The sequence below is a fragment of the Emys orbicularis genome, chromosome 3 (genome assembly GCF_028017835.1).
Source record: "Emys orbicularis isolate rEmyOrb1 chromosome 3, rEmyOrb1.hap1, whole genome shotgun sequence".
Taxonomy (NCBI): domain Eukaryota; kingdom Metazoa; phylum Chordata; order Testudines; family Emydidae; genus Emys; species Emys orbicularis.
Genome location: NC_088685.1, coordinates 122,100,830 through 122,125,379, shown reverse-complemented (window position 1 = coordinate 122,125,379; position 24,550 = coordinate 122,100,830). Strand labels below are relative to the sequence as shown.

Sequence of the window (24,550 nt, the reverse complement as noted above, 5' to 3'; positions counted from 1 at the left end):
TTGTAAAAATATTTCACAAAAAATGACAGCAATACACAACAGAGTAAGGCAACAATAGAACCAACAGAATGTACCCGTCACTTAACATGGCTTTGTGGGTAAAATAAATTATTCCTTAAGTTGTTTATATTTGAGGGAAGATTTTAGCAAAAGCTGCAGTTTGGCATCCTGGCTTGCTTGTCGCATTAAGTGAAATACTGGACGGTAACTATATATAAGTTTGCCTAAAGTCTAGTCGTTTAGTGGCACTTCGCTAGTAAAGACAATAACTGTGCCATTCATGTGCTGTGAACACCATACCTCATTTACAACTACAATATTATTTTTAATAACTTACTTGCCACACATCCTGGATTTTATTCAACACCTCAGAGGTCATGCTTCAGTTTGCACTAGAATTCCCCCCCCCTCCCCTTTTTAGTGGCTGTGGATTTTTTTTTTTTTTTTAATCTGAATGGAAGCTAGTAGCATGTTGTGCTACTATGTGAAAACCTGAGTTGGGTAGTAATCTGGGGACTCCCGTCACTTGGTGTCAAAAGTGACTGGAAGTGTCATCTCTGCGGATACTCTGACTTCTGTAGGGCAAAGGGGAGAATGATGGCCAGGACACAGCACTGAGTACCCTATTAGAGGTAGCCCATGGCTGCATAATATTTAATGTGGTCAGACTGCTGGTGTGAAAGAATATTTTTCCAGTTTCCTGGAATGGCTCTGTCCTTGGTTAATGTCTCTTCTTTGCACAGTGCATGGCCAGGAGGGGAGGGAGAGCCCAACACACACACAAGCTCTAAGGCTTTGTTCCACAAGAACGGAATATTAAGTAATTATGGAAAAAAGTGAACAATTTGCCAGCCAGCGTGTTATGGAGACTGTGTGCTGGAAGTACATGTTGGAAAGCACAACCATATAGAGCAACACCAAACAAAACAATTAAGAGTTTATCTTGAGTGTGCAACTGAAACATACACAAACTTTATATAACTGCTGAAAAGAATATAAGGAAAATAAAAAATATAAAAACCATCTTTTTCTGGCTTATTCACTTTTTTAAAATGAAAAAATACCTCATCATCTGACACTAGTTAAGAGCAAACTGGAAGAATTTATGACAAACCATGAATCTGTTTGTAATCCATGGCAACGCAGAATAGTTTGACAATTTCGATCCCTACAATTGAAAGCACTTTCCAGCAAGAGACAGCTTTTGTTTAAAAGATAGCTATGGAGGGAGAGTGTTCAAGATAAATATAGACCTAAATAACTGGTGCATTTAGGCTGAAGTAGTAAACATCAAATTATTGTCACTCTTTTTGCAATTCAGATTTTGTTTGGTTTTTTTGGATGGCAAAGACTAAGGCGGATAAAAGTAAACATCTTAAATTATTTTAACTTTTTTGCAATTCAGATTTTTTTTCCTTTTGGTGTGGTGTTTTTTGGTTTCTTGGATGACAAAGACTAACAAATTTTTTAGTCGCATTGCCCCCAAATCAGAAAAGCACTTTGGAGTTTTCTTCATTATCCATCCCAGTTTATTTCTACATCACCGGAAAGCGGCCAAGTGCCTGCCTCAGCTTTTGTGCAATCTGGAACAAACAAACAGAACACATGAATAGCATGACTACTTTACATATTTAAATTACATAGCTTTCATGCTCATCTTAGAGCTCTCTGCCAAGAAAATTTCAGTTGATTCATTCTTCAAATATTAAATGTTCAACTCAGGAAAACAGTATTAGTAGATGCAGTGCTTTCCTACTCCAATTAATGATTCTGTGTATTTAGTGTTCATGAAAGATATTGGATTGACAGCTTTGGACTCCCCATACCTCTAGTTATTGACAGAACACATATAATACTGGCAGTGCCAGTGCAAGGTTCCTACACTGTTGTACCGATGTGCCTCAGCCCTGACCTGGAGGGACACTTCAGTGGCAAGAGGTTCAGTAATTCTTAAGGCCTATTCGGTGCTTTTCTGCAGAGACCCCATAGTTGCCAATTAGCGCAAATTGATGTGATGCTTTTTGTGACATGTCCAGTAGCAAGTGCAGTGAGACAAACAATTCATTAGACTGAAGATCCACCTAATAGCAACAACCATTTCTGCTCACCCAGGGGCAAAAGGTTTCATATTCCATTACCAATCCTTTAAGCTGTTCAATTCCTCTCTCATGATTCTTTTACAAGTAAAATTAATTTTTTAGACTCTAAGTGGCTTTAACCACAAATATTCTGGTACAAATTCAGAAGGGCATCTGAGCATAGGAGTCTCAGTTCAAAACTTACAACTTCTCAAGACACTCCCCCAACATGTATGTTACGCCAAATAAAACCCACTCAAGGTTTCATCCACCTATACTACCAGTAACACACTGAGGGACTGAAAGAAGTGGAGCAAGAGCAACAAGAAAAGGGAGTTAAGAGTGTGTAAATTAGAGTAAGCTTACTTATACTTAAGCCACATCATCTTCTGGCTCCTCAAAATGTAAATTACATCATTTTGAAACCACTTACCAATATGCAAGTCTGAAGTAAGTCTAGGAGTCTGAGACTAAGGGAAAAAGGCTAGTGGAGACTAAGCATAATATAACTCTCTTTCAGCTACTTAAAGTTATACAGCTACTGGGAACCAAAATAAAGTAGTAATATTTCCTTTCTTCTACTTTCCCATGTTGTTGGCATGTCATTTTCCTTTCCAGTGTAGAAGGCAAAACACACATGCTCAACCAGGAACGAACTTTTCTGGAAATCCCCTAAAATCCAACCCTATACTGTGGTGCTAGTGTTTTCTTCTTAAGTCCTTTGTATGGGCTAAAATCATAAACTTATTCCACACACACTATCCCAACATATTATCCCTCATTGTTGATTTGTGGGGAGATTAGACTCCTACCACTTCCTGTTTACAGGAATTTGGATCTGTGCTTTGGCCTTAGATGTACTTTGAGACACTGACTGTCACTTGCAATGATTTGCACATACTTATTTTTTAAATTTAAATTGGAGAGAACTTTCATTTTGATGGGTGTGACGGTGGCAGAGCAGGTGCCAGCTCATGCCAATGCCCCTAGGCCTCACTGAAAAATGACAAATGCATAGCCAGAAACCAGTCTTGCTCATCGGTGTGTTAGTGTTAAAATATGTATTAGATTTATAAGAATGTGTTTAGTGTTTATACTTTAATACATGCAGCATCCTACAATCATTTCATAATCTTATAACATGTGGTACAGATGTTATAAGGTTATATTAAGTGTTTGCATTGTAATGCTCTGTAATTGTGTAAAAATAACAGGAGTACTTGTGGCACCTTAGAGACTAACAAATTTAATTTCATGAAGTTGATGGATTTCCACTCCATACGGCTAAATGCAGTGCCTTGCATAATGACAGGTTTCAGAGTAGCAGCCGTGTTAGTCTGTATCCGCAAAAATAACAGGAGTACTTGTGGCACCTTAGAGACTAACAAATTTGATTTCATGAAGTAATTGTGTAAGTCATCAAAAGGCAATATAGAAACAAAAGGTGTTGGTCCTGCCAACCAAGAAGGCCCACTGAAACCAAATCAGCCATTGTGAAACCTCAAAGAACAAAGACTTTGTTGATTGCCTCCCCCTACGCACACCCATGAAGAGAGGTGTAGGTGGACTCATCCCATCAGTTTGAATTCTGAGGGAAGAGAGTAAATATTATTCCTGGGGGAATCCGTCACCACTGTGCAATGCAGAATTAATGTTTTTTGCGCATAATTTCCTTTCTCCCACAGAAATTGGCTGCAGTGCTGCTGGCCGCCATTAGGGGCTTCTGGACCCAGCAGTGCCCAGCTCACACATAGAAGACACTGTGAGGAGGAGCAGGAGGGTTCCTGGCAGCTGCAGTTCCCAACATGCCCTGAGGGAAGGAGACAGTGGTGCGCAGGAAACTCCACACAAGCACAGGACCCAGAAGCAGGCTGTTTCCTCTTCTGGATCCCTGGGCAGTAGGGGGACAGGGTGTCTGGGCTGTGGGGGGCACAGCTGGGCTCTCGGCTGGGGAGGGAGAGTGTGTCTGCACTGAGGGGGCCCTGCAGCTGGGTTCTGGGAGGGAGGGAGAGGGCCACAGCTGGGCTCTGGGGGGACGGCTGGGTTCTGGGAGGGAGGGGGCTGGTGTCTGGGCTGGAGGGGCCACGGCTGGGTTCTGGGAGGAGAAGGCTGGGTGTCAGGGGGTTCAGGTATATTGGCTGGGAGAGGGGCCCCATGGCTGGACTCAGGGGGAGGGGTTGTGGGTTGTCATAGGGGTTTCTTTAACTCTCTCTCTCGCTCTCTCTACCAGGAGGAGGGGGAGAGAGTATGTCTTTATTGTTACAGGTATTTTGAAATAAATTAACAAATTGAAACTGGCATGATTATGTAGTGTTAGTTTGACAAATAAATTTTGCAGAATTTTAAAATATTGTGTGCAGAATTTTTAATTTTTTGGTGCAGAATTCCCCCAGGAGTAAAATATCCCTGAAGGAAGGAACTGTATCTCTATGCTGCTTGAATTCTGAGGGGTGAAGATTATTAAGCATAAACAAGAGCTTCCCCAGGACTTGGCCTGGTTTAGCCCTGAAGGACATACGAGCCTGCATATTACAGCATCTTCTGTTACCCTTTTGGAGCATTAGACTAACTCTTGTGTGTGTATATTTACCTACTTTAATCTTGTAAATAGCTAATTTCTTTTCTTAGTTAATAAACCTTAGGGCTGTGGCTCTCAAACTATTGTACTGGTGACCCCTTTCACATAGCAAGCCTCCGAGTGCGACCCCCCCCATTATAAATTAAAAACACTTTTTAAATATTTAACACCATTATAAATGCTGGAGGCAAAGCGGGGTTTGGGGTGGAGGCTGACAGCTCATGACCCCCCATATAATAACCTCGTGACCCCCTGAGGGGTCCCGACCCCCAGTTTGAGAACCCCTGCCTTAGGGTATGTCTTCACTACCTGCCGGATCAGCGGGCAACGATCGATTCAGCGGGGGTCAATTTATCATGTCTAGTCTAGACACGATAAATCGACCCCTGACCGCTCTCCCGTCGACTCCTGTACTCCAGCTCAGTGAGAGGCGCAGGTGGAGTTGACAGGGGAGCGGCAGCAGTCAACTCACCGGGGTGAAGACACCACCGTAAGTGGATCTAAGTACATCCACTTCAGCTACATTAGTCACGTAGCTGAAGTTGTGTAACTTAGATCGATCCCCCCCCCCCCCCCCCCCCCAGTGTAGACCAGGCCTTAGTTAATTATAGGACTGGCTACAAATGTCGACTTTTGTGAGAGATGTAGTGTACAACTGACTTGGGGTAAGTGACTGTTTTTTTGGGACTGGGAATAACCTGAATATTGCTACGATTTTTGGTGTAAGGGAACATCTATCACAAAGGCAGGCTTGCCAGGGTGGCAAGATAGACTGGAGTACCCAAGAGGACTACCTAGCTCCATGTTACAGCTGTTATAGTGTTTGAGGAGTGCACACTTAATACTTGGTTGGTGAAATCGGAGTATAGAATGTACTACCAGTTTGGGGTTTGTGCCCTGGTTAGTAACAGTCTGCTCTGAGGCTGGTTAGTACTCATGCTCCTGAGTCACTCCAGACAGCTTGACAATGGGAATATCAGCGCAAACTAGATACACACTTAATTTAAGACCATTTGCTTTCCTTTCAGTCATCTATTAAGTTCTGGTTTTAGAAGTTCATGTTGATCACTTGAAGGGCAGTTATATGAAATGACAGCCAATTAATGTCCTGCTAAAGTTCAGCAATAAAATCATTTAAATGTAATCCTAATAGATAAAGCTCCAAACCATAACAGTGCATTCTTTCTTCAGTATTTGGACAATTGTCATTTGCTAAGGCAGTGATGCAACTTTGTTTAAATTAAAAAAAAAACTCACCCGTTAAAGCTTAACTCTTTAGGCTAAGAAGGTCTTAAGCTCCTGCCAGCAAATGTGGATGCAATTTACATTAGTACTTGGTGGATGAGAATTCTTGAACTAATATCAAAACGGGGGACATACACATAAATCCATGCATGCTTGGATTTAACAAACTGGCTAGGTGTGATCTGTCATTCACACTGGGTGGTTTTTCCAAACACATACAATCATAATGTCTGGACAATAATTTTAATCCGTTAGGTGTTTCTGATGGGGTCACTTAGCTGCCAGTTATTATTTTACTCAAGAACGTACTATTATTGCATGTTCTCTTGTGTTATTCATAGTATTAATAGTTGGGCTGGCCACTTGCCATAGGACCCAATTCTCATTTACGCTAAAGCTATTTTACACCACCCTGGAGGGGGCTTAATTTGCAGTTTTGGCCACGTTCACCCTGGAGAGCGCAGGGGTAATGCTAATTGCACATACCCCAGAGCCTGCTTGGCAGCTGCACCAGAGAGTGAAATCACCTTGCTGGCCGATAGGGGGTCATTATCGCCATCCTTCTCTGTGTGATTCTGTCAACAGACAGCTGTAAAATCTGGTCTGGCAGAGGCTGATTCAATACATCTCTTGGCCAGGCCAGCTCCATCCACTTTGTAAGGAAACACTGACCAGCTCTGGGTACTCTTGTAGAGCAGAGGTTACAGTAAATATGCATTTATGCCCTTACTTGTCAGAAAACTTTCCAATTCTTAGCGCCCACAGCCAAAGTTCTGCCAACAGAACTCAATGATGGACTCCGGTACTTTATCTTGCAGTTTTGGTTAAGTTCATTAGGATCCTTATTTATATTGTTCTTTTTGTGCATACACCATAAATTTCTGTTTTGTTCACTTTATGCTTTCAACTTTGATTTCTTTTTTGGAATGTGAAATTGTTTTCTTGTCTTTTCTATTATATTCTGGTAGCATCACCTATTAAAGTTACCCAACACTGTAAGACCGTGTTTTTCAGTTATATGCCAAACTTTAATCACTTGGGCTGAAATTTTCCAGGCTGGGTTTCTGTCTCAGGCTGAATCTTTTTGAAAATTTCAGTGAAAATGGTTTAGCGATTTCTGAGAATGAGCCTACATAAAAATACATTGTTATGCACATGTTAAAAAATTCTAGCAACCTTTTCTTTTAAGAGATCATGCTTTGGAGCAGAGACTTAAAATTAGGCATTTGGTTCTTTTGTATCAGGAATGGGCCATTTGCTGTCCCCAGGAAAATCCAACCAAATTTGGTCAAACTATAAGCCTTTGAAAAGTTGCAGTTCACACATGCCCATTAGATATGTAAAAGTTTAACAGCTAAACTCTCTGAAGATTCAGTCCTCAAGGAGTATGTTCAACCCCCTCCTATCTCCTAGTGCTCCCCTGACTCTGCATGCACCATCCTCACAGGACAACTGAGCATGCTCCAGCCATCAGGGTACAACCTGTAATAGCTTAGGGTTACCATATTTGTACACTGAGAAAGGAGGACACTCCACAGGGCCCCTGGCCCCGCCCCAACTCCGCCCCTTCCCCGCCCCCATTCCAACCCCTTCCCCACCCAAAGTCCCTGTCCCAACTCTGCCCCCTCTCTGCCCTATTGGCCCCCTTCCCCAAATCCCAGCCCCGCCTCCTCCCCTGAGCTTGCCACATTCCCCCTCCCTCCCATCCACCCGAAACAGCCGCTTCCTCCCTGGGCTCCCACCGCTCTCCAGTCCCTGTGCCCTTGTCCGGGAGCTTCCCCCGCGCAGCAGCAGCCGAGGGGCAGGAAGTTGCTTTGAGCCCCAGGCCTGCCCCCGAGCTGGGCATCCCAGCCCCAGCGCGCTCCTACCTGCGAGGCTGCACCCCAGCCACAGGCTCCCTCTCTGGCCGGGCTGGAGCAGAGAAGTGCTGCGTGCGTGGCCCGGGCCTTGCCCCCGGGCTCAGGGGAGCCTCCACCCCGCACCCAGCCGGACCTGACGAGGCTGCGGCAGCTCAGGCCGGGCGGCTGCAGGAGGGGCTGCAACGCGGGCCCTTCCCGGGTGGGGGAGCTCGGGCGGGGTTGCAGCAGCACGGGGGGAGGGGGGTTGCAATCCGCAGGCTGCAGCGAGCTAACACCCCAAGAGGAGAGGGGGCAGTGGGTAGGGTTATCATACCTCCTTATTTTCCGGACGTTTATATACATTTAAAAAATCCTCCTGGACGGTGATTAACAACTAAAAAGCAGGACATGTCCGGGAAAATACGAACGTATAGTAACCCTATAATAGCTGCTCTGGCCCAGACACCAGAACAGAGCAGGGAGCCGGTCTCCTGTGCTTCCAATGATGCCCCTGCTGGCACCATGGAGGAGGAAGTGGTCTGATATGAATACAGAGGGGACAAAAGCTGGACTGGGGGGAGGGAAAGAAGGACAGTAATAGTTTAGGACAAGGAGTCTGGGAAAACTGGGCTGGCGGGGAGGAGAGAAACTCTGACTGGGGGATGGGAAGAGACTGGGAGATGGTGTGGAAATCATGGGAGGCAAAGCCAGGAACCAGTTGGCAGTGGGTGGGGGAGTGGTCTCTAAAATCAGATTAGGAGATAAGGGAGATTGAGACTGTAAACCAATAGGCAGAGGAGGGGCAGAGGAAAAGGAAGACAGATTTGACAAGCAGATGGGGTGCAGCTGGGAGTGGCTGGGGAAAGAGACTCAGATGAGGGAAATGGGCAGTGGGGAGAAAACAGATTTGATGAGGAGCCTGGGCAGGAGGCTGAGTGGGACTGGGAGCCGGGAGGGGGTGGGGGCAAAGATTGGATGAGGGAGTTGGGGCAGGAGAAAGGAACTGGGACTGTCTGGGCATGGAGACTGGGACTAGGACAAGCAGACTGGGAAGACAGGGGAAATAGGCCTGGAACAAGAAGCCTGAAGAATGGAGACTGGGACTGGATAAGCAAGAAGAATGGGACTGGGACAAGGAGCCAGGGGTGTGGAACAGGCAGAAGAGTGTTCCCACTAAAACACACTCCCCTCCAGAGCCTGAAGAGAAACCCAGGTTTCTTGAGTCTAACCATTCTTCTGCTGTCAGCAAATATCCATGAAATCTACTGGCAAAGTGTCTCTCTCATCACCTTTTAGTGCTGGTCCCCACAGAAAACAACAATTTATTATTGCTATTAGTTACTCCATTAGTTCAAGTGGCAATGGTCTATGCTGTGAATATAAAAGGCTCCTATTCTACTGATGCCACATGATGAAATTTCTGTTTTATCAGTTTGCATTTTGAAAAACCCTAATAAATTATGCACAAATACTACTACATTAAAGAAAACATCAAGTTTGCTAAGTGAAGCACTCAAAAGTTAGGAAAAACCAGAATTAAGGTTGCCTATGCAAACTTAACAAGACATTTTGTGCATATGCATCATTGTACAGTCTTTGATTACATGATCACATACTAGTTTTTCCACAGGACCTTGCCTCATTCAGTGCACTGGATGGATGGTGCTCACTGAATGAGCAACTATTCAATATTTTGGTTTTTTCCTTGTTGGTCAATGTATGTTTCTAGGCCTTATTTACTGCACACTAGTCAAACACTAATTAATCTATTTTCACAATGTCTCTGTGTGATGAGTGAGAGGGATATTATTTCCATTTACAGACAGAAAGATGAGACAGAGAAATGAAGGTCAAAAGTAGCCACTAATTTTAGGTATCCTATTTGAGATGCCTTGGACTTGATTTTTCAGAGTCGTTAGCATTCTATAGCCCTTTATACGTTGAAAGCATAGCTCCCAGTGACTTCAGTTGAGCACCATAGAAAGGTCCATGAGGCAAGTAATGTCGGTCTTCACAGCAGGGTTTGAAGAGCGTGCAGTAAATAAGTCACGTGGCCCCATACTGAACAATGAAGAGAAAACAAAAATTTACTCCTGAGGGAATTCTGCACCAAAAAATTAAATATTCTGCACACAATATTTTACAATTCTGCAAAATTCTGTATATGTGTCAAAACAACACAATATAATCACACCATTTTCAATTATTTTAGTAATTTATTTCAAAATATTTGTCAGCAAATAATTGAAAATGGTGTGATTATATTGTGTTATTTTGACAAATAAAATATGCAGAATTTTGCAGAAAAATTTTTTTTTTTAATTTTTCAGTGCAGAATTCCCTCAAGAATACCAGGGTTCTGCATGGTACAATCTGGGTGTGGGCAGCTCAGTGGGGGCGGCGGGGTCTGGATGCAGGGGGAATCCAGGTGCACGGGCTCGGTGCGGGGTTCTGGGTGCAGGGAGAATGAGACTCTGCAAGGGGGGGTGAGGTGAAGGTGGTTAGGGCTCAGTTGGGGGGACTGGGGCTTGGTGGGGTGGGGGTTCAGGGTGCAGCTAATTGGGGTTCAGTGGGGCAGGGGTCTGGGTATGGGGGGCTGAGGCTCAGTGGGGTGGGGGCTTTAGGGGCTTGGTGGGGAAGTTCTGGGTGCGGGGGGCTCCTGATACGGAGGTGTGTGTGTGTGTTTCCGGGTGCACAGGTGGGGGGAGAGGCCACTGTACAGGGAGCTGCTCCCCCCCGCTCCAACACACTCTCCCCCTCCCCTGCACCTGGAACCCTCCCCCCCGAGCCTCACCCCCACCCCTCCACAGTGCAGAGCTTCCGGCAGCCAGGGTTAGTTTCTGGGGCTTGATCTGACCCAGCTCCAGCTGCTCCGTGCAGGGAAGGGGGAGGTGCAATTCCCCCTTCTTCCACCCCACCAGCTGGGACTAACATCCCTGGATGGCCAGGGTATCACCAAACTCCCCCGTCCCCCAGTGATTTACCTCTCCCCCCAGCTGCTTGAACAGACGCACCTGAGCTGCCGAGAGGGGTGAGTGAGCACTGGTGCAGTTTCTCTTTGCTTCCTCACAGAAACCATTTCCTGCAAGGAAGCAAAGGGATTCTGCAGGGGGGCATTTTTCTGCTGCGTTGCAGTTGCGCAGAATTTCCCCAGGAGTAAAAATATCAAAGAGCTGCTCATTAAATGAGCATAAGTATTTCCTAACTTCTGATGCTTGATTTAGCAGCTTTAATAATGTTATTTTAAAGAAGTTAATCTGAGTGTAATATATTATACGTAAAGTTCCATGTGCTGCAAAGTTTTGTTTTTGGAAGTCTCTACAGAAAATGTTCTTTCAGTTCATCCTTTGTTCCCGTACTTTTTTGTTAAACTAAATGTAAAATTGCCTTTCAAGCAACTGCTTTCAAAGAGATGTGCACATACAGAATGATTAATACACAGCTAGCGTTTCTGACAGATAAAGTAAGTGGCCTCACAGCATGCACTAGAAATGCTGCAGCTTACCGTTTCATAAAACTGCGCCTGCTGTTCCAGGTACAGGCGGATCACATTATTGTAGTCATAAATCCGGTTACTGTGGAAATGATTCATCTCCGCTGTAATCAAACACAGGATACAAATTAATTTAGAAAAATGCTCAGCAACAAGAGCAGTTTCATTAGTTTGGATTAGTTACTGTGTTAACTAGGAGTGCAGTCTTTTTTTTTTTTTTTTTTTTTTTTTAAACCAAATTCAGCACCAAACCCAGTCAGTGCAATTACTTTGGGAATAAATACTACTTTGCACTTTTATAATGTCTTTTCTCCATGGAGCTTACATTACTTTACAAACAAATTAAGTCACATAATAGGGATTCATCAGTCACTGAAATGCAGCCACCTTTGGTGTCAATCAACAGTTATACAATAGGACACAGCAACAGAGTTTACTAAATGAAATAAAAAGGATATTGTATCCAATCTAAAAACTGTAGGCAAAATGGGATTACCTAAACTGGAATTTGGCAAGGACATTGGGGTTAACATCCACATTCTTATGAAAAGTGAAAAGCAGTAATTTTTATTAATGAGCACGAAGATGGCACTTGTCAGCAGCAGTCACCCAATACTGTATTGAGACATTGGTTCAGTATTGACTCTGAGCAAAGATCACTTACTGAATTCTCAACAACTTGAATTGCAGCATCTTGATCTCTCATTCAAATACTGATCCAGCCTGCCTATTTAACTTGCAAGATCTGATAGAATCACAGAATTTAGCAGTTTGGCTTGTGGCTAGGTATGGACAGGGCCGGCTCCAGGCACCAGACGAGCAAGCCTGTGCTTGGGGTGTCAGATTCTACGGGGCGGCATTCCGCCCAATCCTAGGGCGGCATGGCAGCTTTTTGTTTTGTTTTGTTTTTTGTTTGCCGATCCGGCCGCCCTGTAGGGGGTGGCAGCGCGGAGGAGGGGAGCGCCCTGCTGGGAGTGGGCTGCATGCTCCGTCTGCCCCAGCTGGTGCCAGGTCTGTAGCAAGCCCGGCAGGGCAGCCTGCGTCCTTCCCTCCCCGCCGACCGGAGCGGCACGGAGCCCTCCCGGCAGGTGGCGCAGCGGTTGGGGCCGCGTGGCGAGTGCCCCGCTGAAGCCCTGGCCGCCCTCCTGTCTCTCCCCCCCCCTCCCCTCCCCTCCCCCCCCCCTCCCGCCCGCTAGCTGGGGCACGCACTCCGCTGCCTGGGGCACGTCTGCAGCGCAGGGAGTCCCCCTGCACCCTGGCTCCGGCCACGCCGCAGATTGTTTTTTTTTTTTTTTTTTTTTTTTTTGCTTGGGGCAGCAAAAAAGCCAGAGCCAGTCCTGGGTATAGAAGTAATTCTATAGAACACCCAGCAGATAAGATCTACCCTCAAGAAAGAAACAATGGCCTTCATTAGTTTTATATCCTGATTCAGGCAAGCACTTACGCACATGTTTAATGTTAGGCCCATACTTAAATGCTTGCCTGAATCATGGCCGTAATGTATCTCCGATAAATGCCCTCCCCCCCCCCCCCCCCCAGTTAAATATGTTTTCAAAATCCCTTAGTCTGCTGCAATGAAACAATATTTTTCAAGGCTAATAAAAACCAGAAATAATTATGGGCAAAAATAGCCAAGTTTCTGAAGAAAGGAACAATATGGTCACAAGCAAACCTAAAAAACATCTTTATTGTCTTAGAAAATAGTAATCTCTTTTGCTGAACAAATATAAAAAATAGCTTGTGTGTAATACCAGCAAAAGAGGTTTATAGCAGTTCCTGTAATAGTGCCAATTAGGACCAGAATACTAACATTTAGGGATTAAAAAGGAATTGCTTGAATCTGAGGGGAAAAAAGAGAAGTCAGTAATTACTTGAGACAGAATTTGGTTCTAACCTCTCATCAAGAGTCAACACGTCCAGGTTCACAAATTATTTTTTCTAAATTAAAATGGTCACATCAAGTCACCTTCCGATTCCATATTCAGTTACAGAACTAGAATATCATTAATTAACACAAACTATTTTGTTTGGGGTGGAAAGTTTTCTGAGTACAGCTCTCTCCCATAAATGACTCCAGCTACTCCTCTTCTTTGAAACTAAAATGTACTTGCACCAACTCTAAAACTTTGGCTGTAAAAAACAAGTATTTTGGTACTAAGTAAAATACCATTTGCTTTTTATCAGACTCAAATTCTCAACAGCAAATGCAGTTGGTGACATTACCTAGAAGAAAATTCTACTCGCAAACCTAGGAAGGCAGCATTGCCTAGTGCTAGAGCCCTAGACTGAGACTCAGGAGGCCTGGATCCTACTCCTGGCTCTGCCACTGACCTGCTGATGACCTTGGGCAAGTCACTGTCCCTTTGTGCCTCAGTTTACCCATATGTAAAATGGGAGGATATGGACCTAATTTGTAAAGCTCTTTGAGATCTATGGATGAAAAGCGCTTAATAAGAGCTAGATATTCTTATTCCTAGTGCAGCACAGAATTTCCGTTTAAAATTTTCCTCTTAACTAGTCTTTCAAAGTCTGTAACATTGTCACTGAACTTCAAGTTTGTTTTACCTTGTAATGCATAAGCCATGGTGCTTACACGCTTCACCATGTTCTGCTTATCCTGTGGTGTTATTTTACTGGTTGCGACTAATTTATCGCTTTCCTTCACTTTTTCTATTGCTCCCTGTTAAGACCAAAATGCAGGATGATTAAAACAGCAATCAATTAAAGGTTATCATATTCGCTTAAAACAGGGCTTCTCAAAACTGGGGGTCGGGATCCCTCAGGCAGTCACAACGTTATTACATGGGGGGTCACGAGCTATCAGCCTCCACCCCAAACTGCGCTTTGCCTCCAGCATTTATAATGGTGTTAAATATATTTTTAAAAGTGTTTTTAATTTATATGGGGAGGGGGGTGTCGCACTCAGAGGCTTGCTATGTGAAAGGGGTCACCAGTATAAAAGTTTGAGAACAATTGGCTTAAAACAATAACTAGACACAGACCCATAGCATGTGTACAAAATCTGATTTTGCCTTTCAATATTTTCCTCCAAAATGTGTTGTTTAATTTTAGATATCTTTTGATTATGCCAGTAGGGAGGAAATGGAAGACATGAGCACTGATTACAAGCATACTGAAACAGGGTTTGATACACAAAAGTTAACATACATATTTATAGGAGGGGACAACAGGCCAAGCTTCCAAAACATAATGGAGATGTAGATGGAACATATCTAAATACTTCCAGCTTCCAAATGCTTCTAGGACCTATTCATCCAAGATTTGTGCAACGTAAACTGCTTTAAGAGAACTTATTTCCCAAAAGGAGCCATTTACTATCAGTGACCTAATGACGTTTATGTGGCCTTTGACCTAGGAAGAATAGAGGCTGAGTTTCATAGAACTAAACTTAATGCAAAAAATAATAAACGTACAGAGAATTGGTTTCAAATGCACTCTCTTCACACTAAATATTCAGCTGGCGTGAAAGAGAGCCTTTTCTCAAAGGATATTCTATTAGTGAGGGTTCTTGCTTTAGGCTTTAATCAACAAAATTTACCCAAAGCCATTTTTCAAAGTTCAGATTTGAAAAATATTTTATGTACTTTAAAAAATTGTGGGGTGTTTGGATTTGGGGGGGGGGGGGTTCACACAATTGTTCTGGTAGATTCCTCAAATTGTTTTGAAAAGTTAAATATAGTATATCAAGACACATTAAGTTGTCAAATTCAGTTTTGCTTGTAGCTTGTCCTGTATAAAATGAGAAAGCGTTCTCTGAATTGAAAATTTAAATGGCAGGAAAATTTTTAAAAATGTTGTGATAAAAACAAATATTCAGTTAGAAAACAAGTCATAACTAGTTTTGTTTTTCTGAAATGTATGCAAACATTCAAAACTAGAAAACCTATTTGTTACATATATTAATATACTGTACCACTGATATCCAATTATAAACAGGGTTTAGCAAAATATCTTTTAGTAGGAATATTTAGTCATTTGTGCTTTATTTGTGGGAGAATTAAAGGTGTGCCTGGCAAGTCAGCTACTTAGAATGAGCTCTTTTTTTGTGCTCATACAATTTTACATACTATAATTTTTTCTGTATTAATATTGGTCTATTCTTATATCTGATGGTCACATTAGCTTCATTAGTTGTATAAAGTTAAAGGATATTATTAGCCTCCACCACTATAAACTACTTTTAAGGTTGAATAAATGCTGATGAAAAGCTAGAAATTTCATGAACATTATTGCTAAAAAACAATAGTTTTAAAAAAGGCCTTTAAAAAAAATCCCCTCCTCCCCAGAGAATTTCTCATTTGCAAAGATTCCATTGCTATCTTCATACAGGTTTCCAGCAATACTGACATTAGGGGTATGGGCAAATTGAATATCTGAGTGCAGGACAGGGAAAGTATTGATTTTGCACATGCACACCCCTCCCTTTTACTCCTCACTATGCCCCCAAGTTCATATATCCTGTGAACTCCTCTCCCATCCTTCCCCCACCCTCAGCCCCCAAAAAAGTTACCTTGTGAGCTCCTATAATGTCAGGGAAGCAACCGAGAAATCCCTTGTATTCGTGATTAGTTTCCATCAGAAAATGGAGATCTTTCCTTGGCTAATAAAGAGAATTCAGCAATTATTAATAAAGAAATATTTATGCCACATTAATGTCAGAATTTAATAGAAAGTTACACATATTGAACAAGAGCTGTGAGGCCAAAAAAATATCCAGAGGCAAAAGAAGAAAAAAATAACGTGAGAAAAAGATGACTATTTAAAATTCGCTGCCACCCAATGTAAAGATCACTAGTTCTAGATAAAGGCAAGAATTTATGGATTTTGAAAACACTTTAATGTCCAATGTTTAGCTGGAATACATGTAAAGGTAGCGAAGATTGACCCATTATTTTTAATATATAAGGATATATCAGGGAACAGAAGTTCAGGGGCCTCAGTGAACGTAAAATCAATAGGATAAACACTCAGTGCCACTTTTAAAAAGCGTGTGTTCTGTATTTTACTTAAATTATTGTAGCTAATTTCAAGGTTCCACTGAAGAGTTTTTCCAAACACAGCAGTGACAAAACAAATCATTATGCACTGATACACACTGTGCAGATAAATGTACCCAACCAGCTATTACCTTCAAAAAGTTATTTGTGTTTTTAAAACACCTTCACTTCCTAATGTAACAATGGATTTGAAAATAACTTTGGACTCTGGAGATTAAGCATTACATGAACAGTCAACAGGTCCTAAACAAAGCCAAATTTAAGGCTTGAACACTGAGGCAGGTACAGGATTTGTTTTTTAAAATTAGGGACTTACAAGTTAAACCCAATGAAGTAATGAGACAAAACAATACATATGAGGGGCAGCATGATCTAGATCTAAGGCCACTGTCCATACTAAGAATGTTTTTGAAAAATTTCCCATCATTACTTAATGGCATTAGTAACAGTGGGAGACCTAGAGTTGACAGCCTGTCCTGACACCAAAAAGGTCGCATTTAATCAGTTGTGGGGATAATCAATTTGATCTCTTGAAGGCCAAGATGTCTGATCCAAAGGAGATCCTTTTCTAGCACCGTTCTTTCCGCTGACATAGAGAAGAAAAATAATTTATAATGCAAGTTATTACTCCTGGGGAATTCTGTGCCAATGCGCAACGCAGAATTTTGCAGAAATTAAGGTTGAGTGCACAGAATTTCTTTCCCCCACAGAAATAGGCTGCAGTGCTAGAGGGTTCCTAGCAGCTTCAGTTCCCAGCATGCCCTGAGGGAAGGAGAGGGTGGCACGCAGGAAACTCCGTGCAAGCCTGGGACCAAGCATCAGGCTGTTTCTCCCTCTGAATTCCCAGGTGGGGAAGGGGGGCAGGGAGGGAATTGGGGGGGGGGGGTTGGGTATCTGGGCAAGGATGGGCCCTGCAGCTGGGCTGGGGGGGGGGAGGGGAGGAAGGGGGCAGAGAAACAAAAACTGGGTTGTCATAGGGATTTCTTTAACTCTCTACTCCTGGGGGAATTTGTGTCTCTGTAACGTTACAGACATACTTGCTGGCAGGTGTTTTGAAATAAATTACCAAAATAATCGAAACCGGTGTGATTATGTAGTGTTATTTTGACAAATAAAATGTGCAGAATTTTAAAATATGCGCAGAATTTTTCATTTTTTGGCACAGAATGTCCCCAGGAGTAAAGTTATTGAAAAACTTAAATGATAAGGCAATCTTGAAAAGTGGTGTGTAAAAATATTGATTTTCTTATGGATGTAAAATGTATTAAGTAACTCTCTAAGAAACAGGGCCGGCTCCAGCTTTTTGCAGCCCCAAGCGGCGAAAAAAGAAAAAAAAAAAAGAAAAAAGAAGAAGCGGAGCAATTGAGCTGCTGCCAAAGCGTGCTGCCGAAGAGGAAGAGAGGGACTGAAGGACCCGCCGCCAAATTGCCACCGCAGACCCGGACGTGCCACCCCAATAATGGACGGAGTGCCGCCCTTTTCTATTGGCCGCCCCAGGCACCTGCTTCCTTCGCTGGTGCCTGGAGCCGGCCCTGGCAAGAAAGTCAGAGCAGAAGGAAAACATGATGAAATCCCATTGTATGTTGTCATGTAATGTGTATTGGATTGACTTGCATTCTATTAGAGTTTTTATACCTGTTCTGCCACGAGACTGGCAATTTCTTCATATGTTTTTCCTGCTTCTGTTATTGCTTCATTGAGATCAGATTCTCCTAAAAATATATTTCAAATTAAGGTGGAGTAACAAAGTCACAAATACAGTTGCTGAATAAACATAAATGATTTTAAAATCAGGCTGGTCTCGAGTAATGAAAGCCTGTGTGCTGCTGTAGTTATTATACATTTACAAAAAATACACAGAAGAGAAAGGGAGCAAACATTGTTCAACTCTGGTATACTGGTATCATAAGCGAAGGGATGGCCTTTAAATTACTAACGTGATAAAAAGGCATGTTTACATATTCGGGCATTCACAACTGGCACAAGTTAAACACAAAGTGCCGGTCACTGTAGTTAACATTTTTATTAATAGAACATCTATTTTTAAGAAACATTTAATTATTGTATTTATAAGGAAGGATAGGGATTGTCAGAGGGTAAGATAAGCCTACTAAAGCAGGGGAAGAACCAGTGAAGACACATTTTATTAAAATCAAGAAATTAATTGTAGAGGTTTTTTGTTGTTGTTGTTTTTTAAAAAGATGTTGGTCTCTCGTAGTTAATGAATAATGAATTCTCTTTGATGGTCCAACTAGCAGTATTGCTAATCCCAAACATTCAAAAAAATCATGAGATTTCAAAAAATACATTTTGGGTTATTTCTTCTTTGCCATCTGGGTTCTGAGCCTTCAGGATACACTTCGGTAACATTTTCAAACTTTGCTCTTCAACCATGAGGACTAGAGATTTGTTTTTAACATCAAGATTGAGATTCTCATGATTGCATGCCTCCAGGAACTGGGGCTTTAAGAAAAATACCAAATACTGTACGAGTTGGTAACACTCATAGCACTACACAGAACAAAGTGTAATAACCATGACAATCTTGCTTCTTAAGGCATTATTGAGTCTTCCCGAAGAATGATTGTAATTATTTTCCATCCTGGCATTAGCTTGTTCAAGTCTTCTTGGCCAACATAGAGTTATGAAAATGAGCTAGTGGAGCATATCTGGTAGTCTACAAGTAAGCATTAGAAAAACAACTGCACACTATCCCCTTCTCATTAAAAGGAATCCCAACTATTTTTTTTTGGCCTGACATTTGTTTTGACATTATTATTATGGATATAAATACATTGAATATGGTTATTTCTCCATTTTCTGAAGATCTTATTTACTAAGGACAGAATCTATTATTAATAGCAAGGGCTTAATATTTGGCAACTGAAGAGATGCACCAGAATAAAAAAAAATTTACTAAAAGAACCACTTTGAAATTTAGCAGCTGCTTTTTCTCACCAGTGTGAGCTGATCAGTGTTAAGGAGAGGGAGAGATACTAAAGTCAGGGTATGTCCTAAAGGAGGAGAGGAAATAAAGGAAGACAGAGTGGCAATCAGACCCAATGTGCAGATTGTTTCATTAGCCTGATTTCAGAAACTGGAGAGCTCCCAGATGTGCACTGCTATGAGCTGCAGAACTTGAGTAATATCTGAATTTCTGGACTTTGATAAGAATGGTGTCTGAGCAATGTTTCTCTCTTTCTCCAACTTTTAAAAAAATGTTTAGTCATGCCACTTTCTGCCTGCCTGGAGTTTTGAAATAACAATTTTGAAGGTAAATATCTTCACAATAAAAGACTTTCAAGATATGTAATTCAGAGGCGATCCCTTCAGAGGCTTGAACTACAGGGAAAATTTTCAAGGAGCACAATTTCCTAGTTTCACAATTCCACAACTGCACAGGGGGGAAGCTTTCTGAACATTAAGACAAGTTGCTGTTTAAGCACCTTTCTCCTGGGCTATATGAGAGACAAAATGGAGCATTGGTTGAATCAGAAAAGGAAGTTAGGATGTTCTGGGTGGTGCTTCTAATGGGGGAGAAGATGGGGGAGGATCACAAGTAGACTGGCTTTTCAGAACACTTAACATTGCCCCTTCCCATCTTAGCAAGAGAGGGTGTGTGCATGTGTTTTTCTGATTGGGTGGGCAAGGTTATCAGGGACTGCCCCTCACTTTCCTCTACCTTGTCCATAATGCACCCAAGAAACCGTGATGGATTGGAGCTGGGGAGAGTGGAGCAGAGCATAGCTATAGGGTGGTGATAGGGCATCCCAACCCACCTCTTTAGAGGGGAATCAGGGTGTGGAAGATGGCAAGGTACAGGTGGTGTCAGAAGGGGTTCCACAGGCTACCACCAGTAGAGGTACTGAGGTCTTGCGTCAACCCCAACCAAGCTAGTTCACATGATCCTTTCAATGACAGGAAAGCACAAATGCAAGGGAGAAGGAAGTGCTTTTATTCCTTGTGCAAAATTAAGCAAATGTGTGGCAAGTGTGGAGGCCAGCATGGCACTCAGTGATAGAGGAAAAGCTCAGTTCAGGGGAAAACAGGGTGATCCTCAAGTCCAAGGCAGGACCAGGAGATAGATATGGCAATGTTACAAAAATCCCCATCTTCATTAAATTAGATACACTGGTTTATTCCAATAGGGCAGACAGGTCAGATGTCAATGGGCAGGTTTTTAATCCCTCATTCTGGGTGAGAGTTCACATTTGGGCCAAGAAATTGAAGCCAAATTGGGGGCTGGACCATGTGGTTAGGGCCAAACACTAACAGGAATTTGTAGCTGAAGTTGGTGGGAAAGTATGAGTTCCAATGCCAAATCTTTGGTTGTTCCCTTTACAGGTGGGGCCTCACGGGAATACTGTTTTATTCACTCAAGGCTCCTTGGTGAACCTTCTATTGTGCTTGGTCTGCTGCTCCTCATTAAATGCTTTTGTGTGCAAGGTTAAAATAAATGTGACTGGGGTGCTCAACTGGCGAAGGGTGAATTAGGGGTGAATCTGCCTGAGGGTAGAACTAAGACTTTAGTCTGTGAGATTCTCAGATTAAGTGTTATTACTCAGATTAGGCCCTGCCCATGAGCTGTCCATATCACACCCAGCTTTTGAACTGTTTTGTATAATACTGGAATGGGCTGTTATTTGTGCAATGTGTTTACCCCTGACTGATTACAATTTGGACAGCTTCCTGTTCAATAGAAGGGATATGGGCCAGGTGAGTGTGTCCAGCTGCAGGGAACCTTTCAGCAGATGGCAGGATGTTTGGGGTTCCCTTTAACCATAAAGGAAAGAGAAAAGGATCCACATGCAGCAACTGACATATTTAGCATAGAATTAGACACAGCAGCAGGTGTTTCACACCTCCCTGGAGATAATTAGAGGGCTTATGGGTATTGATTCAAGGAACTAAAAGCTCTAAAAAGCAGCAGACCAGCTAAAAACAGCTGCAAATGATCATAAGGCATCCAAACTTGACTGCAAGGTGGTAATGCCCAACAGGGCATTCTGTGAAAACCTAGTAGCTGCCCCCTCGGGTGTTAAGCAGCCCTTGTTTGTCACTGTAACAAACAAGATATGAGAGAATGGGTGGGGCAGGAGAAATGGGGGGAATTCCTGAAGGAGTTCAATATAGCATCATATTAGCAAGCCGACTGGAGATACATAGATACAATTGGTGTTAACTCAGAGGTTTTACATTATCAAGAGGACTGATGTATTCAAAAGTGGCTTGAAATGGGTGTACACATCATTATCTGCCAGTTACTAGAGTCTGTGCAGCTAATGCAGAGGTTATGGGCCAGTGTGTTGCACTGTTATTAAATATCTTTTCACTACAAGACAAATTCTTGGTATCGATACTGGTTTTGCCAATGCTCTCAATTTCAGAAGGGCAGATTCTGGTAACTAATGCTGTTTGCCAGTCAAAACTGGTTACCAACACCCTGTTCTTTGTGGAACCATAGCTCCTGATGGCCTTAAACACTGGCACAGAACTCCATTGGCTCAAAGACATTCTAGGTTTTCGAGGCAGGTTTCACTGAGTTCAGAGTTAGGAAAGGCATCCGCCCACGATTGGCCCATTGCCAAAAGCTCCTGGTGGGGAGATATGTGGTGTGACTAGCGCACCACAGGTTGGCAGCATCCACCATGGGGCCAGTCTGTTGCTAGCTGACAGGATTTGCAGAATAATGTGGGGAGTTTTATTAGGGAAACTCGTGAAGGGGTTGGCCCAGGGTGAGAGGACCCAGCATGCAGGTCAGGCACCCCCACAGCCACTCAGATTTGGTTTAGTCAGGGCCTTGCCTAGACTTTGCCATTGTAGAAAGAAAGCAGTTTTATTTAAAGCTCCTTTCCCTTACACCAAAGAATGCCACAAATATGTAGTGTGGTCCCTGTGCCACAGGAGTACTCTGGAACTGGCTGATGTACGGCTCAGATAGCAGTCTGTGGTCCTATAGCAGATTCCCAAAATAGATCAGGCAGCACACAGGACCATGACAGTGTTAAAGGAATGCTGCCTGGATGAATGGGTGTATCCTGGATGAATGGGTGTATCCTCCACTTGGAGGGTGTGCTTGCCTCTGCAAATGCATGAGTCAGGCTGTGTGTGTGTGTGTGGGGGGGGGGGGGTGTCCTAGTTAACTGACAAGATATCAGTTTGCTGTATGATCAGAAAGATTCTTATCTGGGGCTCAATACAGTAAATTTAGCACATACTCCTTTTAGGATTGGCGCAGCCTCTGTGGGCATCGATTTTTGGATGTTTCAGGCTATTGAAGATAAGATGTTAGAGAGCCTATGTCCACGCTACGGAGGAGTCAGCAGAGCAAGTAGGGAGCATATGTTAAAACCAGTTTCTCATTTTTAGGGGAAATCAGAATTAATGTAGCTGTCTGGATTTGTGGGTACTCAATGGTACACTGGCTTCATAAGCAGGTGGTTACATCAGCCGACTGATCTCAGCTGGGCTTCAGAGCCAAAGTTCTCTATACCAGCTTGGCAAGAGCAGCATGTTATGGGACATTCCTGTGTCTCTCTTGCACTAATCTGTGGACATTTTACATTGCCTAGCATGCCGATAGTCCATTAGGGAAGAATCATCTTAGAACCTGCACCAGGCTCAATTTGAAAATTAACAGTCAGTGGAATTTAGGGTGGATTACATAGCTATGGCTAAGGACCAGGTTGGTCTGGTCAGAAACACTCACAAGGCAGATGTGTCAGAGAGCTGGCAGACACGCACAAATAGATTTGATCAGGAGAACCATGAAACAAGAAGCTGTCAGTCTTTCTGCCTCTTTTGGATCTGTGCTGATGGTCAAAGAGAGCAGGAATGATGCCCCTGCACCATGGAGGAAAAAGAGTCTACTTATCTGATAAAGGATCCAGTATGTGGTTGAGCTATCCAAAAAAAAAAAAAAAAGACCAAGTTTGACAAGAGTTAGCTGCCAGACAGTTGGGAAGGGGGGGGGGGGGGGGGAGAGAGGGGAATGCAACCAAGCAATTTGCTGGCATCTCTGTAAATGGTAACAGGCTGCAAGGGGAGAGCTCTGAGGATAAACCTGAGCAGAGGACCCAGGAAGAACTGGTGGGCTCCACAAGCCTGTAGGGTGAAACAAGGTGTAAAGTCTTCACATACTGAACTCTCCCTCATCTATTCCATCATTCCTCTTCACAGGGGGGAGGGTGATGGGATTCAGCACTGGGCTGACTCATGAATTGAGTGGTGGAGGGTTGGGTAAGGGAGCCAATCCTCATTCTTTGGCTGTACGGTGTGAAGCCATTTAACCCTGCACTGGACCCAACTGTTGTGGTTGGGAGGGGGAGTGTGTCAGAACCCCCTTTAATATTAAAGTTAAAGCTGCAGCCTGCTGCTTTAAATCCATTCATGTGTCTATGTCTTCCTTCTTCTGCATGTCCAGTCAATCACAGAACAGCAGCATCCAAACCAGACATCACATGAGATTGCACACCAACAGCAGACAGAGCTGAATGACTTGTAGTGATGAAGAGATTTAAAGTAATTTGTGCACTCCACTTGTTCTGTCTTTTTTTTTTTTTTTTTTTTTTTTTGATAAGTGAATTTTGAAGCAAAGGAAAACAGACTGTTCTTCGAGGTGTATTAAAAAAGTAAAATATATGGGATCAGGACAGAGGATAATCAACTGGAAGGAGGCAATTTCTTTTAGCAAGACACTAGGGTGCAACCAGGTATGTAAGGGAGTAGCAAGGGGAAATATCCCTGCCTACTTCCCAATTACCATGGTCTCTATTTTCCATACCATTCAAAGATGCTGGAAATCAAAATTACCAAGTTCCTTCGAAAGGCTGATCTGCACGTTTGCATCCCAGCTTTTAAAGCCACATGCTTTGTTTTCCCTTTACCCTGGTAAAAGAATGTGTGTTGTAATTACCAAAGTAAAGTTTCAGTCTCTTCCCAAAGATTCATGCTACAGGTTTTGTTTGGCTCCAGTCAGGATTTGTATGCAGGACACTTTACATATTTAAGGTCTACTTCAAGTATAGTACACAAGACAAATACACAAGAACATAAAGATACAGAACATACACCCACAGCAAAGAACCTAATTTCAAATCACAGGTTAAAATGGAACCAGAGTTAACAGGCAGAGTTTATAGAAGGATACAAAGCAAGGAACCAATTAGTAGTAACCAAGTAGAAAATCCCAGTTGGAATAAGTTACTAAATCAAATGTCTAAAAAAAATTCAGAACATCTGTAAAATGCCACAAGGAGTCCGGTGGCACCTTAAAGACTAACAGATTTATTTGGGCCACC

The 24,550-nt window shown here is 42.9% G+C and overlaps 1 protein-coding gene across 1 annotated transcript in view; it reads right to left on the bottom strand.

The window, feature by feature from the left end:
- Positions 1-454: 454 nt before the first annotated feature.
- SNX9 (sorting nexin 9) overlaps positions 455-24,550 on the bottom strand; it is a 107,136-nt gene continuing 83,040 nt past the window's right edge. Inside the window, exons 14-18 of the mRNA XM_065401051.1 lie at positions 17,886-17,962; positions 15,764-15,853; positions 13,798-13,912; positions 11,245-11,336; positions 455-1,583 (exon numbers count right to left, since the gene is read on the bottom strand). Coding sequence (XP_065257123.1) covers positions 1,536-1,583; positions 11,245-11,336; positions 13,798-13,912; positions 15,764-15,853; positions 17,886-17,962 — 422 coding nt within the window. The 3' untranslated portion in view covers positions 455-1,535. The remainder of the gene's footprint in view (positions 1,584-11,244; positions 11,337-13,797; positions 13,913-15,763; positions 15,854-17,885; positions 17,963-24,550) is intronic.